General features: G+C 42.5%; 2 protein-coding genes across 6 annotated transcripts; one reads left to right on the plus strand and one right to left on the minus strand.

Moving 5' to 3' along the window:
• Nucleotides 1-1,988: 1,988 nt before the first annotated feature.
• LOC122538844 lies at nt 1,989-13,765 on the minus strand. Of its 5 annotated transcripts, none has more exons than XM_043673296.1 (8): nt 13,621-13,765; nt 13,346-13,544; nt 6,961-11,145; nt 6,801-6,876; nt 6,097-6,359; nt 5,868-6,023; nt 5,470-5,783; nt 1,989-5,360 (listed from the first exon to the last, which is right to left on the minus strand). In XM_043673296.1, exons 3-8 carry the CDS (start codon nt 11,119-11,121, stop codon nt 3,794-3,796), a joined length of 6,537 nt encoding a protein of 2,178 aa, XP_043529231.1. In that variant the 5' UTR covers nt 11,122-11,145; nt 13,346-13,544; nt 13,621-13,765; the 3' UTR covers nt 1,989-3,793. The 5 variants fall into 5 exon arrangements, with proteins under 5 accessions (XP_043529231.1, XP_043529233.1, XP_043529232.1 ...); XM_043673298.1 differs by having other exon boundaries at nt 13,617-13,732; XM_043673297.1 differs by lacking the exon at nt 13,621-13,765 and adding an exon at nt 12,837-12,973.
• A 161-nt stretch (nt 13,766-13,926) lies between these two features.
• On the plus strand, nt 13,927-15,367 carry LOC122538857 (probable 39S ribosomal protein L49, mitochondrial). Its single transcript, XM_043673320.1, has 3 exons — nt 13,927-14,059; nt 14,710-14,896; nt 14,984-15,367. The coding sequence occupies exons 1-3, from the start codon at nt 13,955-13,957 to the stop codon at nt 15,256-15,258; spliced, it is 567 nt and encodes a 188-aa protein (XP_043529255.1). The 5' UTR covers nt 13,927-13,954; the 3' UTR covers nt 15,259-15,367.
• The last annotated feature ends 517 nt before the right edge of the window (nt 15,368-15,884 follow it).

Below are 15,884 nucleotides of genomic sequence, written 5' to 3' on the forward strand. Positions count from 1 at the left end.
TTACAACTGCTATTTGATTTGTCAAAAAAAAAAAAAAAAATTATTCAAAGACTATAGCGCCGTAACATACTTGAATAGGAAATTATATTACGATTTATTAAACTAAATGTATCATTCTCTAGTCGTATGGATGTTTGAAGACATTGCGACATATATATTACAATACCGGATGATCTCGTGGTTATGATAATGCAGTGTGTACCATGATATAGCAATTTAAAAAATATCCCTAGATAGAAATCTCGGTAGTAAATCTTTCCGTTGGTAATAATTAATGTACAAAATTTGTTTAACAATGATTCGACAACGTTGATTCAACGAACGAAGCTGCCAGAACACTCGAACAAAATGATTTCTTTCTCTCTCTCTCTCTCTCTCTCTCTCTCTCTCTCTCTCTCTGTTTTGAACTCGCAAAATATTCATTCGTCCGTAGGGTACAAAATCTACATCCTCCTCTCGTCGATCTTCTTTCACCGTTAATCGTCCTAGCTCAACACAGCCAAAAATTTGAAATTCAAAGCGGTAGATATGGATACACGTGACTCTTGAACCGATTTCAATTTCGCGCGAACGATTTTCTTTTTTTTTTTTTTTTNTTTTTTTTTTTTTTTTTGTAGAGAGTGAACGCGTTAACTAGTGCGCATCTACTGTCAGGCAACAATATTCAAATATTAAGTTTGGAAAAAAAAAAAAAATGAAAAAAGAAGAAAGAAAGAAAAAAGAGAGAGAAGAAAAGGTGCGATTAAGAAAACGCAAGCTAAGTTACATAACAAATAAAACATGAAAAGATTTCCAGAGTATTTTTATTGATTATCCTTCTGAGGAGACAAAGAATGAACAGAGAACGAGCTCAGACACGTTTAAGTAGAAATATCTGGAATTCAACAGACGTCATCCCGTCAGACAAATCCTCTCTCTCGGTCGATCTCAATCGGTTCAAAAGTGAGCTTATCCCTCGACTCGAATGATTTTCAATGTTTCTCCACCATGATAGAATGTATCATCATTCAACGGACAACGGCTCAAGCGTCTCTCTCACACTTTCGGCTACTTTCTCTCTCTCTCTCTCTCTCTCTTGCGACACAAAATTCTCCCAGTCGCAGAATCCGATTCAAATTTACATTTTCAAATTCATTTCATCTGTTGCTGCTACTATTTACAATTGATCGCGCGCGTTTTTTTTTCTTTTTTTTTTTCTTTTTTTTTTCCTAAGGCAGTAATAACATAACCTCGAAACGACACGCGACGACCGAGTGCATCACGGGTCGCGTGCACGTTGGAGGATAATATTTTTGTTTCTCTTTCTCTCTTTCTTTCGACGATCGAACGTTTCGTTCGGCCCGTTTTCCTTTTACTCCCCTTTTCACGTGGCGACCTCGCGCAGAAGAAAACAAATAAAAAGGAGACAAAAAAAAATCAAAGAACAGACGAAGGATTCGTTTCTGCTTGTTTCTCTCACTCTTTCAGTCTTTCGCTAAAAAAAATTCATTCGATCAGCCTTTCGATCTTCCATCATATCTCTCGTCCGAAAAAAAGATCTCGAAATCCTCGAACCTCTTCTCAAAACTTGATCGTGTTGCTGCACGATTAGTAAAGGAATCCTGCTCGATGATTAAAATTCATCGTGTTGCATAATAGTAATTGAATTACCGATAAATGAAATAATAATTAATATAATAATAATAATAATTGATTACAAACTAGAAATAATTATCAATTATGTACAGTGTGTAATATAATGGTATTATTAAAGTAACGTAATAAATAAACTCGAGGCAATAAGTCGACACCTACTTTATAGAAATGTATCTACCAATTTAAACGCGATAAACGCCTCAGCCCTTTCGCTTGACGTTCGTCACCGTTTCTGGTATTAATAAGAATTACTTTACAAGTCGTCTCATTACGCTCTCTCCTCCGATGAGCAAGCCAAAATATATATGTATATCTATATATTTTTCTCCCCTCCTCCCACTTTTTTTTCTCTCTCTAATGTACAATTAAATCTCTTTTAGGTGTCTATTATTATCTTTCTCGTCGTTATTCACGGCAAAAAGAAAAAAGAAGTCACATCCTATTTTCATTCCTTCCTGTCTCTCTCGCTCTCTCTCTCTCTTTTCCTCTAAAATTCCGCAGTACTTTTCTTTTCTTTCTTTTCGTTTTCTCTCAGGTAGACAAAAATATATTCGGCGTACGGGAACTGTCGTATCTGTACCGTGGCGCCAACTTACAATTAGTCCCGTAAACACACGCGACTTCGTCTCGACACGAATCGACTATACCTCTTCTCAGGATATACGCGGAAAAAGGAACGAACTACCGATTTGTGAAACTGTTTTTTCGTAGCATCACCCGATCTCTCCGCGAGATCCAGACATAGGACCTCAAAGAACACGTGTGATAGATATGTCTCTAGCAATAAACTGTTTCTTTTTTTTCTCGTTTCTTTCTTTTTTTTTTCTTTTTTTTTCAAATTTAACAACAGCAAGGCAAATATCAGTTTCTTCTTCATTTCGTTCGTCGGGTATATGGTTCTCTTGTTCTGTTCCTCATGAAAAATTCGAGGAAAAATAGTATACCTCCATTGAGGAGTTTCCTTTTCTATATTTTTTTTTTTTTTTTCTTTAGAAATAAACGAAGAAACAAAAGAAGATAAAATTAAAGCTCCTCAATGTACAACCCTTTCGAGATACATACGCCCTTTTCTTTTGTCTCTTTAAACCTCCCATTCGTTCCAACATTCGTTTGTTCTCTCCCTTTTTCTTTTTTTTTTCTTTTCATTCGTTTACATATATGTAGTATTTAAATATGTAAATAAAAAACGAGAAAAAAACGGCGAACAAATGATCGAATTAAAAGAAGGAAAAGGAAAAAAAGAAAGAGTACATATATATAAATATATAATCTCGAAAGCCTATATATTACGGGGCCTTAACCTCCCTCTTTTCATTTCTTCGTTTATATGCATGTATATATATAGGTATATATATATATACATATATATGTATATATTCAATCATAAATATAGCGTGTGTCTCGAGTTCGTCCAACATATATTCTGTCATTTAAAAACTAACGACTTCGTTCGCATTTATATATTTCTTTTTCTTTTTTAATTTTTTTAGGCACTTTTCCTTGAAAACAGATTTCCTTCTTTATACCATGTTTCATTTTCTTTCTTTTCTCTCTCTGCTTGCTTTGGTTGTCAATGTAACAAGATCGTCAACACAATTATTGTTACTCCCCAGCATGCTTTCCTTTTTCGCCGTGTCGCGTCATTTCTCGACGAAACTATATTTCTTTCTTTTTTTTTCAACGTATGTATATGCACGTATACGCGAATAAGATTCAAACCTGCATCGACGAATATCCGATGCGTACGATTATTCATCGTAGGACAGCATTTTCTATTGAACAGCGCACTCTTTCCCTCCTTCTCCCTTTCTTTCGTGGTATTTCTTTTTTTTTTTTTTTTTTTTTTTGCTTTTTCTGTGTCAAACATTTGCACAAAGCAGATACCTTCACGAAACTTTCTCACAACATTTCCCTGCAACATCTCTCCCGCGATCGACGTCGAAACGCAAAATTCATCACCTTTACTCTCTTTAGTTGTTCGTCATGAGCAGTCGATCGTTTCCACTTTGTTTCCCCTTCTTTTTTTTTTCTTTTTCTTTTCTTTTCTTTCTTTCTTACCCACAGGGTGTCGGTAAATACGAACCCCCACACATCTAACAGAATTAACATCTAGTAGTTTTGTTTACTTACACGTTCACCCCCGTTTGTCCGTTATATCTCATTTCTCGGCCGGTCTGGTGACCGTTTGCGGTATCACCGTCAACGATTTCGGTATTTTCGGCAATATCGGGATCTGGTTGCACGTCTTGGTCGTCACCTGAATCGACTTGGGCAGGTTCAGATTGTGCAGCAAGTTCTGCGTCGGGCTGTTCTCGTTGGCCAGCGTGCGTACGTCGCAGATCAACGGCTCGAAGTCGCTCCTACTTTGCCGGCTCAGCATCTCCTGTTGCATCCTCAGGTGCTTCTGAAACTGCGTCTGCGCGACTAACTGCGCCTTCTGGTACTGCGTCGGTGTTTTCACGCCCGCGCTACAGTTCGAACCGGCCGGCTGTTTCTCCGTGAGCATCTGCTGTTTCTGTTTCTTCAGGCTCTGCAGCCGTTTGAACTCGGGCTCGCTCAATTGGAACACCTTGCCGCCGGAAGATGCTGGCAGTTTCTGGCCGCTCTCCTTTCGTCTCGCGTTGCCGTTCGCGGAATTGGCGCTGGTAGACGGAAGATTCAGTCGTTGCAGATTAGGGGGCGGTTTCTTGATTATCGACACGCCGGGGTTCAGCTTCAGGACTCGGGGAGGGCTGCCCTTTGCAGACTGCGCGCCGCTGGTGGACGACAGCTGTTTGGGAGTACTCGTGCTCGGCAATGAATGCTTGTCCCTCTCGAGGACGTAGCCGCCGCTCAGCCGGCGAGAATTGTGATACTCCGAGGCGATCGGCTCCATTATCGGCTCGTCCATCTTCTCCGGCCCCTCGTACGATATCAAACGATTCTGCACGGAGGTCGAGTAGTTGATGGCGTTTCGCGACGCATTCGGGGCCAACACCAAGTCGCCAGATCTGTAATACTTCTCCAGCAGTATCAAATGCCGGAGAAACGAGCTCTGGTTCCCGTACGGTCTCTGCAGCTCTTGCCAGAGGAGTTTCGTGTCTCTGTCGTACTGTATCATAGTGGCGCACTTCTCCCATCCCTGGGGCGTTATCTCCCGGACGTTCGCGAACTCTATGTTGGCGTGAAGATTCATCTCCTCCTCGCCGGGGAAAAGGGTGCGAACACTGATCGAGGGATTAGCACCGAGTCTCTGCACAACCGGCGTGATGTCGTTGTTCGCCCTTGGTTTTTTTGGCAATCTCGTCAACGTCACCTCTTTGTCCATCGCGAGGATCTCGACGACTTCGTTCGGGTTATCACAGGATATCGATGTATCCGACGTCGTGAACGAGTGCATGTCGAGCAGCTTGCGTTTCTTCAGTTTCTCCACGGTGCTCTCGATGCCGAGGAACTGCACGTCTATCGCGACGTTCTCGTCGTTCAAGCTTACCTTCGCGGCACGGTTCTCGGTGTCCGCCTCGGAGTTCACCCCCTCGTTTTTAGTTGGCTCCGGGGTGGACTTCTCAGAGGCGGAGTTCGTCGTGCCGTCCGGCGATTTCGAGGTTCCGGTCTTAGGCTGAGTACTACACTTGTTCTTCTTCCTCTTGTCCTTGTCCTTGTCCTTGTCCTTGTCCTTGGCCTGACTCTGAGAAGGATCTTCGTCCTCGGTTTCCAAAACCTCGATGTTGTGATAATGCAGGATCCTGGACACGACAGAAGGAACGAAACGTGAAAAAAAAAAAAAACAAATACGAGAAACGTAGTAAAGGAGAGAAAGTCGAGGTCGAGTAAGTGGACAAGAGGGGCCATTACCTTTTCCGGTAACTCTTGAAAAACGACTTGTGATTCGTGTTCATATTGTCCACGTCCTTGTATTTCAACTGCAACTGCGTGAAATACCGACACAATTTGCAAACGAATGTACTGGCCGCCAGAATAACGGGGATGCCCTGCTGTCCAAGCAACTGATTCAACTCGTCGGTCTCCACGTTCGACAGTTGATGAGTGTGATTTCTCGCTAGCCTACGTTTGCACAACGCACAGGCCAGGAATCGTTCGATTTTTGAGTAATGACTGACGCAGAACGACATGGACGTGTGTTGACTCGATTCCCAATCAATGTCCACCTACGTAGAGAACCGGATTTGCATTAAAGTTAACGATAATTCATATTAAAATTAATGGCGCAGACTTTACGACGGTACACCAACCTGCTTTTGCAGACCAGCTTTTATTTTGAGCAACCATCGACGTTTCACATGATGTCGTGCAGCGTCTCTACATTCGCGGGCCGAGCACTTGGACACCATGAGTTGTCTGTGCTGTTTCTGCGGCTTCGTTTGCATATTTGTTGGACTCGTATTTGCCTAAACATTACACGATGAAGAATTAAATGAATTTGAAGACCAATAGAGTGCAAAACCTTTATATAAAACCAACCTTTCTGTCCACGTGGCGGTAGCAAGCGTCGCACAAGCAAGAATCCTTGGTCAGATGTCTTTCTATGTTTAAAATCTTTTTGCGCCTCTCGTCGGACTTCATTTGAGCAAGATGCATCGGTGTGTCCAGAGAACCAAATTTCCCAAAACAATAACAACAGACGTCTGCGCACAAACGTCCTGGATGAATAGAGAAAGATGAGGATTTCTCTGGAATAACAAGTGACTGGCGATCCTTTGGTGCTGTGTCTTCGTTATCTTCGTCTATTACAACAAAACAGTAAGTAAGCCACAATTATTACACAGCCCTATAAAAAGAATACATTTAACGTTTTAACTTGATACTCTGATGCAGTGAATTAATTATTAGTTAAAGAATAAATGTTGTTAATAATCCGAAGCGGTAGCGCAAAGTGACATGCTTGTTATGGAGAACTATATAGTTATTACAATTTGCGGTATTTTTTCTCTCTCTTTTTTTTTAAAGTGATTTATGAATTAAAGAATTGCTTGACATTGGGTAGTAGTAAAAGGTCGCAGTTAAAGAAATAATGACACTACAAAACGCAAAATCAATTAACTGTTCAATTAAAAATATCAAGCGATTCTCTTCACAGTGATCGTCGAGAAAGGAAATGGGAACGTGTGTCTCAAAGCAGGACAAGGAACGATTAAGAATGTAGTTATTCCCGCAACCAGGATTACCGCAAGAGTGTCTGTGGTTAGTAGAGAACTTTCGGTTCGCACCAGAGCTGCTATCTCCCCAACCACTGGTTCCAAACTGAAAAACAAAAAAACAAAGAGCCACGTGATGAGTAAGTAATTCAATTTCTATCAATTCGTTCTACGACTGCGTGAATCTCACCTCCTTCTGAATAGTGTAGAAATTCTCAGGTGAATCTCCTTCACCGTCTCCGCGACCCTGTTTCAATACCATTTTCAACGGGGACCTCGATCGCCTCTTGTCCTTCTCCTTCTCCTTGTGAACACGGATTACGGTTCTCAGCGTGCCGGTGGACTGTTCCTTCTTCGCCTTCTGATGGTTCAATCGTTCGGCAGCCTTTTCCAGTGGCTCCAAACCAAGAATTCCCAGGATCGACTCCTTCTTCGCTTTGTCCTCCGGCGTCTCCAGAATCTTTGGAGTGATATTGACGCTGCTGGACGACTCGCCGGACGTGGACGTCTCGTCAGAGTCTTTCTGCGAGGTCTCTGGTGTCTTTATCGGCTTGCAATCGGCATCCAGGATATCTATATTCTCCGTCTGCTTGGTCACGTGGTTCTCGGACAAATTTCGGGACAACCTGTTCTCGCACGTCTTCTTGCTTGGCTCTTTCGCGATGATCAAGTCGTTCTCCGACTTGCTTCTAATGTTATCAGCGGTGTCCTGGCACTTCTCCAAGCTTCCCCTGACACCCTCGGAGAAGCCGCGGAAATTCGCCGTGCACTCGGTGTTGTTTCCATATTTGTTCAAAAACGACCGATTGTTCTCGTTGATCTTTGCCACCTCGTTGTCCAGCAGGGTCTCCTCCTTGTTCTGCTGATCGTACCTTCGGATCTCCCGTTTCGGCCGTTTGTTCTTCAAAGTGTTCAACTGATCGTCCTTGCGTTTCTTCGCCTCTCTGCTGCGTCTAGTGCGGGCCTGACGTTCCAGCTCGTTCGTCGTCTCCGTCTCAGTGCTGTTCTGAGTGTCGTCCGTGTCCTCGGTGATCACCTTCTGAATCTTCTCCTCCAACTCCTGCGTATCCTCCTCGTGCGACTTTTGGCAAGCTTCCTCCTCCAATTTTATCTTCACGGTTCCTTCGTTTCGTTCCTTGTTAGAGGAGGTTTGCCCCCTTTCGTGCTTCTTCGTTTTGTCCCGGGCTCTCAACACCCGTTTCTTATTGTCATCGCTGGCGGCTAATTTCTGTTCCTCCACGACATTGTTCAATCTCTCTGTCTCTTCCCTCAAGGCGGTTGTTGTTGCATCATTGTTCTCTGAATTATTGTACAAAACATCTTTCTCCTCGGCACTGTCTTTATTGGAGTCGTTGTTATCCGCGTCGTTGTTACTTGCCCCGCGTTTGTCGTCCTTTTCACTTTCCTTTGCATCTTTTCTCACGTCCTCGATGAGATTACACGTATCGCTGGAAACAAGGCTCGTGGAATCGGAGTCCTTTGCGAGCTGCGCCGTCGTCTCTTCCTCGGATTTCTCGACTTCTTTGGCATTCTCAGTTACCTCGACCTCGCTCTCTGCACCTGCGTTGTTCTTTTCGTCGACTTTAGCGACGCTTACTACCTCCTGCTTCACGACATCAATTGCGTCCAATTCACTAGGTGACGAGGGAACAACCTCCGTTTTGCTTGTGGATTCCGGCCTGCACTGCGTTTCGTTCGCGCTTGTTTCCAATTGATCCTCCGTTACCAATCTCTCTACCTCCTTGGTGATGCTCTCTAAAGTTTCCTCCTCGTCTTCAGACTCCGCAGCGACTTCGCTCGAAGAATCCTTCGCTTCGACCTTCACTGTCTCGTCCGTTTTCATCGCTTTCTCTTCAACAGCCTCTTCATCCTGCACCTGCTTCGACGTGACTGAAGCGCAAACGACTGAGGACTCTGAAACAACTGCTTTGCTCGTTGATTCATCTTTAAGCGACACGACATTTGAAATAATAATTCCCACAGGTTTATCAGAATCAGCCGAGAGTTCGCCGCGACGGTCAGAGCTAGACTTCTGAGCTACTCTGTTCAATACTTTGCCTAACTTTTTCACAGCGTCGTCGTTCTCGGGGGGAGATCCCTTGTCCGTCGTTCTCGAGGACTTCCTGGCAACACCAGCTTTCTTACCGTCGTCCGTCGCTCTCGCCTGATCGTCCGCAACCTGTTCCTTTTCACGCTCCTCTATCGAGTCGGACACCTCGCTCGACTCCTCCTGTTGATCCTTGGCAGCTCTGCTGGTTGTGTTGTCGCTGACCTCTATGACGTGCACCACCTCGGGGCCATTCGCGTCGGTGTCAGGCGGTGGCTCGCTCTCCTGCACGTTCTGCGAATGCGTTTCGGCGAGCTCGATGTCACCCATGACTAGTTTCTCGATTTCTTTGGCAGTGTCGGCCACCTTCGGCTTCAGCTCGGCCACCGAATTCTCCGTGCTGTCCGACTTGTTGATCTCGTTCCTCGAAATGGCAGACTTCTCCTCGTCGGCGTTCTCCTCCAGCCCGAGTTTCTGCGACTCGGCGCTCAGCGGCGCGATGATCTCCTCGATCTTCGGCACCTCGAAGTTCTTGCTCAAACCGAGCCCCTTCTCCGGCCCGAAGATCTTGCTCTCGATGGACTTGGCGATCGTCAGCTTGATGTTCTCGATCATCTGATCGATCTGCGACTTGGGGTTCCCGTCCGGCTTCTCCGCGCCGTAGAACGAGTTCACCGTCTTCTTCATGTCAATGTTCAAGCTGCTTCGCCGACCCTTGGTCTTGTCCGTGAGTTTCGCCAGGATGTTGTCTTTCCTCGCTTGGTCCGCGTTGCTCTTCTTCAGCTCCTCTTGCCCGCCGATCCGCCCGTACTCGCCCTTGTTCACCGTCTCGCTCTTCACCTCGACCTCGGTGCTCTTCGCCTTCGTCTTCGAGCGGAGCGTCGGCCCGATCTCGCTCGTCGTCCTGTTGTTGTCGCCGCCGTTGTTGTTGTTGTTGTTGTTGTTGTTGTTCTCCGTCTCCGGCAAGCCAGTCTGCGAGCTGTCCTCGAAGCTCTTCAATTCGTCCTTGGCCGGCACGGCGATCGCCTGCTGGGGATCGTTGCAGCTGGACTCGGAGAAACAAGACTCGGTGTCGACGTTGCTGTCCGCCACCTCCTTGTCCGTGGAGACCTCCGAGCTGACTGGATCGTCCGAGTTCAATCGGCGACGCTTCTTCGGGTCAAGGTCGACCGCGGTCACGCCGGAGGTATGGTCCGACTGACGTAACTTGCCATTTCGCAGGCTCCGTTGGCTAATCGACGCGTTCGACCTTTTCCTCAATTGAATTGCACTTTGAACGGACTCCGCCTCCTGGTTCTCGCCGTCGGAGGTGATGATCTTCGCGTCCGTCTCGCTGTCCGGCTCCTTTTTTATCTCAATGTCCGGCACCGTGCACTCCTCGACGAACATCTTCTTACTCCTCGTCACTTTCCCCTCTATTTTCTCGATTCCCTGCTGGCTGTCTATCTCCGAGTCGCTCAACATTGAACAAGCTATCACTTCGTCTATGGTGAGATCTATGGAGCTCTTGGTGTCCAGAAGCGACTTGGCGACCCGTATGTTGCCGCAGTCGATATCTCTGGCGGTGCTCTTCCTACCCTTCGTGTATTTAATATCGACGTCAGGCTTGACGCTGTTCCTCTTGAATCCGGTGAATTTGGTCGACTTGACGCTCCTAGGCAGAGTGTCTAGATTCTCCAGGCTTCTACCCTTTCTGCTAAGCTTCGGGCTGCTCTTCGTACTGGATCCAGCAAGCGAGTCCGTGTCTCTGTCCGGAGTTACCTCACTCTCCACCTCACTAGTTTTTGGTATGAACTTGGTCTTTTTAGTCCTGAGATTATTCTTGGCACTTCTATTACCTCCGTCAATCCCGATGCTTTCACCCTCCGCCTCGTTCACGTGATTTTCTACTGTTCTCGAGCCGATCTCGGTTGCCTTGATGCTGCTGCTCTCCACCGACAATTTGGCTCTCTTGGCCCTCGCTTGGCTCTTCTTGATGTCAGAAGTTATTCTGCATAAATTTCTACTGGTCACCTTCCTTGTAACTTTCGATTTAATTAAACTTGCCTTCGTTACTCTTAGTTTCTGCTTATGTTTGAGATTCCTGAGAACCTTCTTACGTGGCAGGCTTGCCTCCAACTTCGGTGGAAGTTGACTATCCGTTGCCACAGCCTCTATTATGTCCCTCGCTAGCTGCTGTTGCTTTAGATTCGACAAAGACTTGCCCTTTCTACTTTTAATCTCATTGGACTGCAAGCCAGAATCATTATTCGCCTTCTGTTTTGCTTTGGAAGGCGCTAAGGGTTTCTTTTCCCTGGATGCCATCTCACTTCCACCCACATTGGGCTCCTGCAATTTCATTCATAATATGAAATTGCAAAACAGATTACTGACCAAACGATAATTACTACTATCATCCATAGTATTCAAAGCAATTTGTCTTGATTTTCCTATTAATAAAACAATACACGCTTAGAATATAAGAAACAGAAATCTTGAATTTATTTGTGCTTGTCGTTCTTTGAAAGGTTGCAATATATTTTCATCTTTGCAAAAAAATATGCACAATACCAAATTAAAAGCTAACTCTAACTTCCTCTTTTTTTTTCCAAAAAATATTCAGCAAGACTGAAAAGCATTTTCATCTATTGATAGTATTTTCCAATTATTACAGTATCAGAATTTTGGTCAAATCATGTGAAAGTAACTAAATCATGTGAAAGGAACTAAATAACGTAAATCTTGATATATTTGGCCCTATTTAATTAGTACATAAATGCTATGAGAAATACAATTATAATTACAAAAAATATTTCCATGTTTTCCAATTAGGTATTAAATTTTGACAGTCATGTAAAAGTGGAACTAAACAATATGAAACTTGATATACTTGGTCCTAATTAATTAGTACATGAATGATACAATATATAAATACAGTTATATACAAATACTTTTTGTAACAGCTATATATCACATCATATATGTGTGATATGTGTATAAAAGAATAAAATTATAAATGGAGAAAATGTACTATATATATAGAAAATACTCAGTAACAACAAAAAGTATTTCCATGTCTCTCAAATATGAATCAAACTTTAATAGTCAAAGTGGAGCAAAATATACTTGGATCCTAATTAATTAGTACATAAATTCTATAATAAATACAATTACGTACAAATATTTTTTGTAAATGCTACATATATATATCTCATCATATATATACATGTAATGTGTGTGTCACAAAAATAAAATTATAAATGAAGAAAATATATATTCCAAAAATACTCATTAACAACAAAATGTCTTCCAAATAGACATAAAATTTTAATTGTCATATGAAAGTATGAATTAAATAAATATGAATACTCAGGCCCTAGTTAATTAGTACATAAATTCTATGATAAATACAATTGTATACAAATATTTTTTGTAATTTCTACATTTATGTAAAATGTGTGTGTGTGTGTTTGTGTGTATCACATAAAAGAATAAAATTATACATGAAGAAAATATTTATTCCAAAAATACTCATTAACAACAAAATGTTTTCCAAACAGGCAAAATTTTAATAGTCATATAAAAGTATTAATTAAATAAATATGAATACTCAGGCCCTAGTTAATTAGTACATAAATTCTATGATAAATACAATTGTATACAAATATTTTTTGTAATTTCTATATTTATGTAAAATGTGTATATGTGTTGTGTGTGTCACATAAAAGAATAAAATTATAAATAAAGAAAATACATATTCCAAAAATACTCATTAACAACAAAATGTTTTCACAAACAGACATAAAATTTTAATAGTATAATATGAAAGTGGAATTGAATAAATATGAATACTTGGGTTCTAGTTAATTTGTACATAAATGTTATGATAAACACGACCGATATATAAATATTTTTTATAGCTGCTATACATCATATATACATATATATTTCTGTGTGCGTGTGCATGTTCGCATAAAAGAGCAAAATTTTTTCCGAGAAAAAAGAAGAAAAAAAGAAAATTAAGAATGAAGAAAATATACCTTTCCTCTTTTTTTTTAAGCAAGACAGGAATATAAATTGACTGTTCTACACCAAGTGGAAAAAAACTATATAATTCGTCTTGGACGTGAGCAAGGTGATCGGCCGACCGGATTGAGCGGGGTTGATAGATGCGGCCCTGGCGGTCAGAAAAATTACGTGACAAACTTTGCATTTACACGGATACACGGGCGCCTGTTCGCGCGAGCCAAGGGAATATCACCTCGAAATATTTGCCGCGATATCTCGTGAATCAGGGCGGCGATCCCGCGAAATTTCGCACGGGCGGCGAGGGCGGGCCACACGCCAACTGGCCGCGATGGAAATCGGGGGGTTACCCATGCGGGGACCGTCGAAAATCACGCGAGAGACCGTCGCGTAAAAAAAAAATCGCCACGAATAAACAAAAGGTCGGGCCCCGACTCGAGATTTCCGTGGCTTATCCCGCGGTTGTCGCAAGGCTGTCGGGGTAATCGGCAGCGCGTACGCCCGGGCCGTCGGCAGTACTTACCTAGGAGGCGAGAAATCACCGCGGAGCAGCGTGGTTTTTGCGGGAAAAAACGGCGGAAAACAATTCTGTGAAAAGCACAGTCCCGTTGCAGGGTGTCTGTACGATGTCCCACTGTTTTGTGGCTACCGCCACCTGACGGCGGAGCACGCGACCTCTCCCAGGTCCATAGTCCGTTCGCGCTAACTCGACCAGCGATTTTCTGCAAATTCAACCCCGTTCACTTTACCCAGCCCGTTCTTCGCCGCATGTTCGCACAATGAAAATCACGTACTTACTATCGAGCCGGGAAACCGTCCGAGAGCAGGCTGGCGATGGTCGGCAACGCTCCAGCGAAAATTTGGAACAACGCGGCACTTCGAAATCTATACAGTGTTCGCGATAACTGCGCGCCGCCGTTATTTGCTGAATTTTCACGTAATCACGGTGGCCAGGCGAGGCGTTCGTCTATCGGGATCGAGACCGGTCACGACCGCCTCACTGCGGAGAACGGGAAACGGCAGGAGTGCAAGCGCGTCGCCGAGAAATACCCCGATCTGGCACGAGAACGAAAAGGAAGACGCGCCCGTGCGCACCAATGGCGGCCACCGACCCTTATTTACTCAAATCAAAATGGCCGCCCTTCGGCTTTTCGCACGTACGAGACTTTCCACGCTCGTCCCATGCTATCCTGGCCAGGATCGTCTGTCCAGCGGGATTTCGCCGGTCATCGATCAGGTATTCTCTCAGACTTAACGCTCGGCCTCAAGTGACGCGTCCTCGTGATCCAAATCGCGTGACACGTTTTCCGTAATGATCGAGATATACCGACGAAGGGCCATGCCTGGGCGCCGCGAGTCACTGCCAAGTGTCCATCGCCTGGCTTTTATTGAACTTTGTTTTTCGAGAATTTCGGTTTTTTCTCTTTTTCTCTTTTTTCCTTTCGTCGAAGACGGTGCATCTGACGTTTTTACGCTCGCGAAATTTCTTCGTCGAGGCTCCTTGCTATCAACGGAGACACCAGAGATTAGTGGATCGTTGCTTGAACGGAAAGACGAATTGTTAAAAATCGCTGAAGTTGGAAACGTGCAAAACGAAGTGCACGCCATGTTACAACAGCAGAGAGAAGTGGATAGAATGAATCGTACATGTATTTAGTAGAATTTGTAACTCTGTTTCTTTGAAAGAAAAACGACGTATTACTCTGTGCGAAATTTTCTTTTTATTTGGTTCTCCGCGGTAACCTATAAATATTTGTATACCTCTAATCAATCAAAGCAACAATATTTAGGATTATACGATTGTTATGATATACATATATCACAAAAGATAAAATAGAATTTAATTTTAATTAAACACCTCATTTAAGATATTTTCATTCATATTAGATACAGAAGAGATGGGGAACTTACATGAGCTCACCCAAGTATAAAGATTCCTCTGAATACACGGATTATGAGGTGACGAAAGATCCAAAAGAATGGGAATACGTGGAACGGCTACTTAAACCAAAGGTCATACCTGCTCCCTGCCTAGAAAATAAGGAATATCCATCTGGGTGGAAACCACCTGTTGGTAAGTTTTATTTCGTGTACTAAAGCATAATGCCGTAATTTGTAACATTTGTAATCGAGTTTGTTAATTTGTTCAATTACTTGATAGCCAAGCCGCACGATTATCCGTATTATATACCCCGGACGAAAAACTACATGCAACCAGTTTATCTTGAGATATTTCATCGAGGACTGCGAAGAGTAACTACTGTCCGTAAAATTCACGGAGATATTTGGACATTAGAATCTGAATTAAAGGAATATATAGAGAAAAGGGTGAACAAACCAATAGGTATTCGCACCAACGAACTGTTGGGTGAAATTAAATTCAGAGGAGATTATGTAAATCTTGTTAAAGCATGGATGGATGAAAGAGGATTTTAAGTGCTGTAAATTAATAGCGAGATACTTTTTTCTTTGTAAATACAATGTAAAAAAACATTTTGTTTGTCATTATTTTTTGTTGAAACTCGAAAATAAATAATCGAAACACCATCGAAATCTCTGTGCCTTTGGATTTGATATTTAAATATTGATACAAAGTGTGTGAAATATAGAAATTTATTGTAGTATGTCGAAGAATCAACAACTTCATTTTTGTAAAAATATGCATTATATTTAAAACTATAGTTCACACAAACTAGTATATGGAAGATGAATTATAGTACGTATAGCAGCATACTTAAGTGGTATCCGTAATTTTTCCGTTTTCTATATCAAAAATCATGCTATATGCTTTTTTATTAAACAATAACAAATGAATAAAGTAACACCTTAAATCTATTTAAATTATTTTTGACATACATTAGAAACAATTTATAAATTAAATAATTTAATGCAGTCGTATGAAAAAGAAATTTCTACAAATATAGAGATAAAGAAGTGAAATGTTGTGTTGCACATATTTCATTGAAATTTAATGACATTCGTATGAAACTAAAATAAATCCAAACACTGAGAAACGTGCGTTTGAACTAATCTTCGATCGGTATCGTAATATGAACGCAATG

The sequence above is a fragment of the Frieseomelitta varia genome, unplaced genomic scaffold (genome assembly GCF_011392965.1).
Source record: "Frieseomelitta varia isolate USP_RPSP 00005682 unplaced genomic scaffold, Fvar_1.2 scaffold_182, whole genome shotgun sequence".
Classification (NCBI taxonomy): domain Eukaryota; kingdom Metazoa; phylum Arthropoda; class Insecta; order Hymenoptera; family Apidae; genus Frieseomelitta; species Frieseomelitta varia.

What these genes read in the sequence shown, in the direction of transcription:
- LOC122538857 (XM_043673320.1), top strand. Translation starts at nt 13,955, where the DNA reads ATGGCCGCCCTTCGGCTTTTCGCACGTACGAGACTTTCCACGCTCGTC. An exon ending in TTTCGCCGGTCATCGATCAG is followed by an intron (nt 14,060 to 14,709) that starts GTATTCTCTCAG and finishes CATTCATATTAG; the next exon opens with ATACAGAAGAGATGGGGAAC. An exon ending in TGGGTGGAAACCACCTGTTG is followed by an intron (nt 14,897 to 14,983) that starts GTAAGTTTTATT and finishes ATTACTTGATAG; the next exon opens with CCAAGCCGCACGATTATCCG.
- LOC122538844 (XM_043673295.1), bottom strand. Translation starts at nt 11,157, where the DNA reads ATGAAATTGCAGGAGCCCAATGTGGGTGGAAGTGAGATGGCATCCAGG. An exon ending in ACCGCCACGTGGACAGAAAG is followed by an intron (nt 6,024 to 6,096) that starts GTTGGTTTTATA and finishes TGTAATGTTTAG; the next exon opens with GCAAATACGAGTCCAACAAA. An exon ending in AAGCTGGTCTGCAAAAGCAG is followed by an intron (nt 5,784 to 5,867) that starts GTTGGTGTACCG and finishes TTCTCTACGTAG; the next exon opens with GTGGACATTGATTGGGAATC.